Source organism: Engraulis encrasicolus, chromosome 5 (genome assembly GCF_034702125.1).
Source record: "Engraulis encrasicolus isolate BLACKSEA-1 chromosome 5, IST_EnEncr_1.0, whole genome shotgun sequence".
NCBI classification, from domain to species: Eukaryota; Metazoa; Chordata; class Actinopteri; order Clupeiformes; family Engraulidae; genus Engraulis; species Engraulis encrasicolus.
This window is the reverse complement of record NC_085861.1, coordinates 32,787,502-32,796,676: the sequence shown is the minus strand read 5'-3', so window position 1 is coordinate 32,796,676 and position 9,175 is coordinate 32,787,502. Positions and strand designations below refer to the sequence as shown.

The following is a 9,175-nucleotide window of genomic DNA, read 5'->3' as shown; positions in this document are numbered from 1 at the left end:
ACACACACACACACACACACACACACACACACACACACACACACACACATACACACACACTTGGACCCAAACACAGTCTCATAAGATCTCACAGAAAGGGAACTCGCTTTTTTTTTAAATGATACACACCAACACGGCCACTTTGTAATAAAAAATAAACCCTCTTCAAATCACTTGGCTACCACTTCATACAAAAAAAGTTTAATCAGAGACTTTGTTTCATTGGGTTTCTAAGCCACTCTGTGGAAAGAATGCGGGCAGTTTAATTTGCTTCCCCCATGTTCCCTGTGCCATTCTGTCCATATGTCTCTGTGTGTGGCTCTCCCTTATTGCTTCAATACGAACTAACGTGCAGCGTGAGAAGGCCTGTGTGTGTGTGTGTGTGTGTGTGTGTGTGTGTGTGTGTGTGTGTGTGTGTGTGTGTGTGCGTGCGTGCGTGCGTGCGTGCGTGCGTGCGTGCGTGCGTGCGTGCGTGCGTGCGTGCGTGCGTGCGTGCGTGCGTGCGTGCGTGTGTGTGTGTGTGTGTGTGTGTGTGTGTGTGTGTGTGTGCGTGTGTATGCGCGTGTGTATGCGCGTGCGTGTGTATGTGCGTGCGTGTGTATGTGCGTGCGTGTGTATGTGCGTGCCTGTGTGTGTGTGTGTGAGTGTGTGTGTGTGTGTGTGTGTGTGTGTGTGTGTGTGTGTGTATGTAAGTGCGTGCGTGCGTGCGTGCATGTGGGTATGTGTGCGCGTGCGCGCGCTTATGTATGTGTGTTGCCCCATATGTCTGTCTACAGGGATAATCGAGTCTGAAAAACTCCACACTCACTCACTCATTCCCTCATTTTCCCCATCCATTCATTCATCACCACGTTAGTCATTCACTCACTCACTCTCACTTATTCATTGACCCACTCATCTTCAGGGTCTCAGCCCTTTACTGTTTGTTTTTTTTCTCCTTGTGGCAGTACACTGATTGTCAGTGTTTCTCTATTGTCTGTCTGTACTCTCTGTCCTATCCTCTTACATTGAATACATTTACCCTGCAGTCAGTCATTCAGTCACCAGCTCACATGCGTTGTGTATCATATCGCCTTACCCTGTAACACTTGTATTCATTCACTCAGCTTGCCTACTCAGTCAGCAGCCACTCTGCCTATAGGGAAGCAGCCAGCCCACTGAATGGGCTGCTGTCATAGTCTCTATGCAGCATGGAGGAGTTGTACCCTGGGTCACACACACTAGCCTACGTTAAGTGACAGAAGCTTCATTACCTAGAAATTCACTTGGCAGACAATACAACATTGTATAGTCCTATACAGTTATTGGTTATGTAGGCCTACAGGTTTTTTTTTTTATTATTATTTTTTTAATTATTATTAAAGTAATGTTTTTTTATCCTTAACTCAAGAGAGATTGGTGTTGTCTAATTAATTAATTTCTTATTGAGAGTCATTAATTCGTTTAGGTTACGATTTTCAACACAAGGCCAACCTAACCTACATCAAACTTTATTATATTTATGAAACCTCTTTGTTGTTTTGGTACTGCATGTTAATTTTGGCGTTTTTTCAAAAGCCCTCATTGACTAAAATAACCTGCGTGTGCGTGGTTTGGGCTTTGAAATCGCATCGCCTACCCACCCACGCAAAGAATTCAGTGTCTCCTGTCCTCCAGCCGTGACAAAGTATTTACAGGAAAAAAGTTCACTGTGTCTTTAAATTCAACTTGAGCGCTCCTGCACTCTCATGGTCCAGATAGCACTGTGGATGACGATTCGGGCTCACTACTTTCTCTCTTCACAGACCTATTGAGCCACGACTCTAGAAGTTCTTGCTCAGAAAGGCGTTGTATACGGTAAGGTAGCCTGTGCGTAACCTGTCGCATGGTTAAAATAACCTCCTGGCACAAAGCACATAGACAACTTCCAGTGTTGGAGACTGTTTCCGCGCTTAGCGCCATACTCTTGGATTGGAGAGGGGGGCAGGCGGGACGAAATTCAACCGTGATTTGAAGCAGACAGCAACATACGGACTCAGACGTGCTGGAGGAAGCTCCTGGCCGAAACATCTCTTGAAAGGATTTTCCCACTTTTGCTTGACGAAGGATAACCATTGAGCCGCTGCTTTTCGCAGCAACGGGTTTAACTTGTTAGGGTTTGTGTAGCCTACTATAACTTTGGTTCTACAACTTTAGCGAGCCTACTGATTTGTCTGTAGAACTTTGTGTAAACTTTTTAAAGCTATTCTTCGGATGCATTTGTCTATCCTCTGTCGACAACCAGTCGGACTTTAATTTCTTCGTAAACTGTGTACTGGCCTCTCTTGACAATTACGCGGCTGTTCTACAACTCGTAAAATTGTTATCGCAGTCGTATTCAATGACAGATCGGCCGTAACTCATCGCGCTTCGAACTGGTGTAGATGACAATCTCTTAAACCAGGCTGAGAAGACAGTCAAACCTACTGTTTTTTTGCCGTAGTAACTCAACCTTTTCTTTTCGGATTTTCATCATGGATAAGTACGATGACTTAGAACTGGAAGCCAGCAAATTTATAGAGGACCTCAACATGTATGAGGCGTCAAAGGACGGGTTGTTCCGAATGAAAAGAGATTCCTCCAACAACCCAGACTTCGATGAAACCAGGAGAGTGTTCGCCTCGAAAATGACTAAAATCCACATGCAGAAGCAACAGGAGGAGCTGGCCCGCAACAACGTGACAGCGCGAATGAACGGTGGGCACGTTCGCGCGCCAGACAGCATGTTTTACACCAAAGACCGGCCGCCCATCAACAGTTACAGGGTAGAGACAGCCGCGAAGCCTCCCATTCTCTCCGGTCCCGTGGCCACCGCCTCTGTTGCTGGAAACCCGTACGATTCCTATGAGGCTCAGAGGCACCATCCGGCACCCCAGCATGAGGTCCCCGGCAGCAGAGCATACAGCCACGGAAATAATTATGGTAACAAGGAGCCGCATTCTTTCGTCCCCTACCATGCCCCATCCGCTGTCAGCCCAGGTCCGGCTTCCAGCCCCACTCATGCCGGCCAGGCCTCCAGCCCCGTCGGTACTTGGGGCTCTTCCCGTGTGCCCCTCAGCCCTGGCGCGACCCAGGTATTCCCGCAACCCCCTCCACCCCCTCGCCAGGCCTCTTCGCCCACCTTCTCCAGCAGCAGTCTGCCCTCCTCAGGATCACCCGTGTCGGGCCTGAGCCGGGCCAGCACACCCCCGGGTCGGCAGGCTTCACCCTCCTTCCTGCCTCAGCCCAACCATGACTGGACCAGAGGCAGACCAGCAGACCAGCACTCCCCGCCCGGATCCCTCCAAAGAACCCCAGAGCCTTACCCACAGCCCCCACAGAACGCCCCTGCCCCTGCCCCTGCCCCTGCCCCTGCCCTACACAGCTACCCTGCAGCCGCTGCTCAGCGCCCAGCCCAGGTGGACCCACGAGCCAACGGGCACCCCCGCTCGCCTGTTGGCCCCGCTCTCATTGCCCCAGTGCCACTCGATCCGTCCACAGCCTCGGCCACCACCGCCAGCATGGCACCTGAGGTCGCCCTACCCAGACCCCCCAGCTCCCCAATGACCTCCCCAGGCTTGGCCCAAGGGAAGGCCCCCTCCTGCGAGCAGCAGCAGGGGCCCGCGTTTGGGCTCCAGCCCCAGGTGGCGGCAGTCGCAGAGGGCAGCCAGGGGTGCCAGGCAGCAGTGGTTGGCGAGCCTGCCCAGCGAGAGGCACCCAGCCCCCCCAGAGGAACGGCAGTTGCGGTGCCCCTGCCATGCCAGAGTCTCCATAAACAGCCCGAGCAGAGGCCCTCGGCGGCTGAAATAAAATTAGAAGCGCTCACCGAACGCCTGGAGAAGGAAATGGATGCCCAGCACAAGGCTGACTACTTCGGTAAGCCCACCACGGACGCAGGCACCTGCCGCCGTAGATCTGTGTTTCTCTATGTGTGTGTGTGTGTGTGTGTGTGTGTGTGTGTGTGTGTGTGTGTGTGTGTGTGTGTGTGTGCGTGAAGGAACAAGTGTTCTGTTTTGTCATGTCACCGACGATCATTTGCAATTTCATGGTGCTTAGTCTGTCTGTGCGAGGAAGAAAAACTTTAAATGAAATGGTTTCGTGTTTCTATTTGACCTTCAGTATGAGTGTGTGTGTCTGTGTGTGAGTGTGTATATTTGAGTTTGTTTACTTTATATGCTGTATATGTGTGAGCACACACGTGTGTGTGTGTGTGTGTGTGTGTGTGTGTGTGTGTGTGTGTGTGTGTGTGTGTGTGTGTGTGTGTGTGTGTGTGTGTGTGTGTGTGTGTGTGTGTGTGCACGCGTGCGGGGGTACTGAGTAGCTTGCCAGATCCCAGTACTGATATGACATGGCTTTTCTCAACAGTCTGAAGTCTGTCAGCGGCTCCCTTGTCCCACAGTCGTCTGCAGACAGACCCCCCCCCCCATCTTGACCCCCCCCCCCAGACTGACACACACACACGCTACACACACTACACACACACTCTACACACACACACACACTGCACTCCGTACAAAGAAGGGGGGACCCAGTCTGTCTCGGGATCTGTTAATCATTGCCCAGTTTGTTTCATTTCGTCACACATAAATCTCGGCTTGGTGCGCTGGCTGGGGCGCCGTAAACACTAAATCTTTTCAGTGGAGTCATAGAAGGGGGCCGGTCGGTGGGTCGGTGGGTCGGTCGGCTGGCAGGCTGGCTGGCTGGTTCCTAAATGCTTTGGGGAACTCACTGGGGAATCACAACCAAGTGGGTCAGTCTGAACTACGTCATTCAGGGAATGGTGTTGCACTTGAAAACGCAGCTTCTTACCATGCACATGAAATGTTCCTTCTTTATAGTGCACACTATTCACACTAGCCAGTGGAAAGCTTTCCTTTGCTCTGCTCTACACACTGAGCAAAGCACTTGACAGGAAAATTGCAGAGATTCTTTACTTACACTTTATAACTTGGTTGTTGCCACCCTGTCCGGCTACATGTTATAATAAGGGTTGTGTTGAACATTCCTGTATCCCCTCGATCGTTGTGTACCAGATATGTCAGTCTAGGACCTGCTCTTTTTCTGTTCTCAAGAATACCTTAAAAACGAGCATGTTCTTATTATTCGTAACTCCAAATATAAAATAAGGACCTTTACCCAACTGGTGTTTAAATGAGCAGAGACTCTCTCTCTCTGTCTCTCTCTCGCTCTCTTGCTCTCTCTCTCTCTCTCTCTCTCTCTCTCTCTCTCTCTCTCTCTCTCTCTCTCTCTCTCTCTCTCTCTCTCTCCCCCGGTGGAGATCACATGCTGGTATGTATATTTATGTATCAGGTTGGCACGGCGAGTCTAATGTGGGACACGTGTGGGACTGATGGGATAAATTTAGAGCCACGCCACTCTTTTCACTCGCTTGTTCATTCGCTGGTTGGCTGGCCGGCCACGCCGCGGGCAAAGCCAAAAAACAGCAGTACTTAGTCATGCCGGTCTGCCCAAAGCCAAAGCCCCAAAGTCCCATAGCCCAGCCCAGCCCAGCCCAGCACAACACAGCCCAGCACAACACAGCCCAGCACAACACAGCCCAGCCCAGCCCAGGCCAGGCCAGCAGGGGAGACGCTCAGACTTGAGACTGGTTTAGTTTGGCTTGCTCTTCGCCTTAGCAGAGATATAAAGGACACATTCATGCTGCGGGTTCAGGGGGAGGGAAGGGGAGTGGGTTGCTGAGGTGTGTGTGTGTGTGTGTGTGTGTGTGTGTGTGTGTGTGTGTGTGTGTGTGTGTGTGTGTGTGTGTGTGTGTGTGTGTGTGTGTGTGTGTGTGTGTGTGTGTGTAGTTAAAGTGAAAGTTGAGATGTGTCAACACACTTCACTCTCCATGACACTCTCACACACACACACACACACACACACACACACACACACACACACACACACACACACACACACACACACACACACACACACACACACACAGTGGGGCTGTGGTGGAATGCAGCTCGTCAGCTTAATCTGTAGGGTTACAGATGTGTTTTAGTGTTTTATTGCTAATTTGGAGGAGTTTGTTTCTCATTAGAGAATAGCAAGTCTCTATCAACTGGCAAAAGACACACCACTATCAGAGTCTAGAGTCTATTCAATAAGGCACTTGATCGATAAACGGTCTATCAATGCTCAATTAACAAAGTCATGGGTGAGTGGTTAGGCTGTCAGACTTGCATCCCAGAGGTTGCCGGTTCGACTCCCGACTCGCCAGGTTGGTGGGGGGAGTAATCAACCAGTGCTCTCCCCCATCCTCCTCCATGACTGAGGTACCCTGAGCATGGTACCATCCCACCGCACTGCTCCCCATGGGGCGCCACTGAGGGCTGCCCACTTGCACGGGTGAGGCATAAATGCAATTTCGTTGTGTGCAGTGTGCAGTGTTCACTTGTGTGCTGTGGAGTGCTGTGTCACAATGACAATGGGAGTTGGAGTTTCCCAATGGGCTGTCACTTTCAAAGATACGGATGCCCTATTATGCTAGCATCTGCTAAATGAAATATAATGTAAAGTAATGTAGTCGGAGTTTCAGTTAGGGTTGTTTTGATGAATGAGGTTAGTGTGGGAAGGGCTGGGTGAAACTGAGTGGATGAGCAAGTGGCTGGCTGCGTAAGTTAGGAGGTGAGTCGTGGGTTGATAGATGGGTTTGTCAGTTACAGGCAGGACGGTTATTCTACACAATGAATAAATGCCTTGATAGTCCCTTCTTTCGCCTGCGATCCTATTCCCTTTTTCACCAAAAAAGCTTACTTCATCATAACAACATTACTATGGCATATTACGAAAGTCTTAAGCTACATGTACACACGGTGGGCCTACTCGCTTTTCGCTCACTCGCCTACTCGCCACTCGCTCATGCAACGTTTGCTAAACGTTCATCTGAACTCAGCATTAAGTCATTAAGACATGGACATGTCCAATAGCAGTTTGGTGACAATAAGCTTATAACAGGGGCTCTGAATAAAAGGGTTAATTCAACACTGAGAGAGTCAATTGAACATATTTTAGAGTGCATTTGGTCCCAGAGTACTCTATAGGCGTTGAATTAACACTGCATTTTGTACTGTCTAGTGAAAGACATCAACTTTTGAACTCGGCTTCACACTTATCTGTCAGTTTGTTTTGTTTTCTTCTCCTCTTCTGTGGGCTCCTCGTAAAGAAGAATTTCCTGGTGGAATGTCAAGGTTGGACGTGAGGGCCCGTTAGCCCGTTAGGCTGGGGAAGTGCAAACCCATGTGTGTATCTGTCATGTTGATATGATACAGGCACATACTGCATGGCAGTACGCTCATAAAACCAGGCAGACACACACACACACACACACACACACACACACACACACACACACACACACACACACACACACACACACACACACACACACACACACACACACACACACACAGACACACACAGACACAGACACACAGCCATATGTAACCTATTGAAAACACACTCACACACACACACACACACACACACACACACACACACACACACACACACACACACACACACACACACACACACACAGCCATATGTAACCTATTGAAAACACACTCACACACACACACATACACACGTAACCTATTGAAAACACACTCACACATACACACACACAGGCACAGGCACAGGCACAGTCATACAGTATGCACACACATACACATTTACACAAACACATGTGCATACATTGACACACACACATATGTACACAAACACACGCCTACACTTAACTTATCTCTGCCCGCATCCCTAGCGTCACATTCCTATGCATAGACTATAGTAAGCATTATTTCACATGTTTATACAGGTTTTGATTTTGTTTTCATGCTCTCTATACATTCACCCGCCTCCGCAGTGAGGTTTAGAGGTGTTTCTTCAAGACCTCCCGGGTACATGCTCAGCCACAACGCCGCACAAAACTGTCAGCATCAGCAGAAGCACTATAGTTGGGTTCCTGTAATTCTGTTTTAGTTTTAGCTTCTGTCACTTTGAATCTCTGTCTCTGGTACTGTTGTGTAAGTCACATCTTGGTGACCTTTCTGTGTGAGAGACTGGTGGTTTGTAGCTTTGGGACTCATATAAATGGTAACCAGTGTTTGTACCACTACCCGTATCAGTGGGAACCTATGGTTTTGGCAGCCTTCTGTCTGTCTGGGGCAACACCCAGGGCATCAAACCAGGGTTGCTTGAAGTCGATATGCATGTTTTTCTTTGTTCTTTGTCCAGACTGAGGTGGAACATGTGAGAATTCATTCACACACTGGCGGTGAAGGCTGTCATGCAAGGTGGCTGTCAGTACTCCAGTAGGGGTTCAGTGTCTCGCTCAAGGATACTTCGACCTAGCTCTGTTTTGCCGCTTGTTGACACCTTGACCTCCTGTGCCGATGTTAGTACTGTAAACCTCCCCCCAACCCTTAAGACACGACCCTGGTTATTAGGGCTGTAACGATGCACCCAACTCACGATTCGGTTCATATCACGATTTTTGACCTACGGTTCGATACACCCCATGATTTTTTAAATGCATCTTTTTGATGATTGTTTATAGGTTTATAACGCAATCACATCGTATCATGTGGTTGTTTTTTGGACTGAACGGTAACAGAACTTTGAAAGGGCGTATCACGATAGTGCCTTTTTGTATCACGATACAGTATCGTAACTCTGTGTGTATCACGATTTCTCGGTTCGATACAATATCGTTACAGCCCTACTAGTTATGAATTTGATGTTACCAGAATGGCAATAACCGAGTCGTGTTATTTAACACTCTTTGTAGTGTCATATTATTGTAGTGCTGTGGTAGTTGCAGCTTATCCATGGCTAGTACAGCATCCCACTGCACATTATGAGCTTACATAACTGAACCAGAGATAGTAGGGAGAGAGAGGTTCCATTGGCCCATTGTTCCGGGTTCTATTATTGCAAGGGGGAGGGGGGGTAAATCCCCCTTTAGGCAGACCTAGGCAGACCTAAGGACTGTTCTATTCAATGCTATAGGAGCATTATGCCACGCCCCTTTAGGCAGACCGGAACCTGGTCACTTTAGGTGCCCATAGCAACCTATTATGTTGGCATATCTCTTAAAGAATCTCTGACTGAACTAATAGCCTAGCTTTCAGCTGACTTAGAACACAGCTGCTCTCCGCACATCTGCATCTCA

At 48.9% G+C, this 9,175-nt stretch overlaps 1 protein-coding gene across 1 annotated transcript in view; it reads left to right on the top strand.

Annotated features, from left to right (window-relative positions):
- The first annotated feature begins 1,735 nt into the window (after positions 1 to 1,735).
- LOC134449284 (Wilms tumor protein 1-interacting protein-like) overlaps positions 1,736 to 9,175 on the top strand; it is a 63,818-nt gene continuing 56,378 nt past the window's right edge. The window contains exon 1 of the mRNA XM_063199151.1: positions 1,736 to 3,873. Coding sequence (XP_063055221.1) covers positions 2,493 to 3,873 — 1,381 coding nt within the window. The 5' untranslated portion in view covers positions 1,736 to 2,492. The remainder of the gene's footprint in view (positions 3,874 to 9,175) is intronic.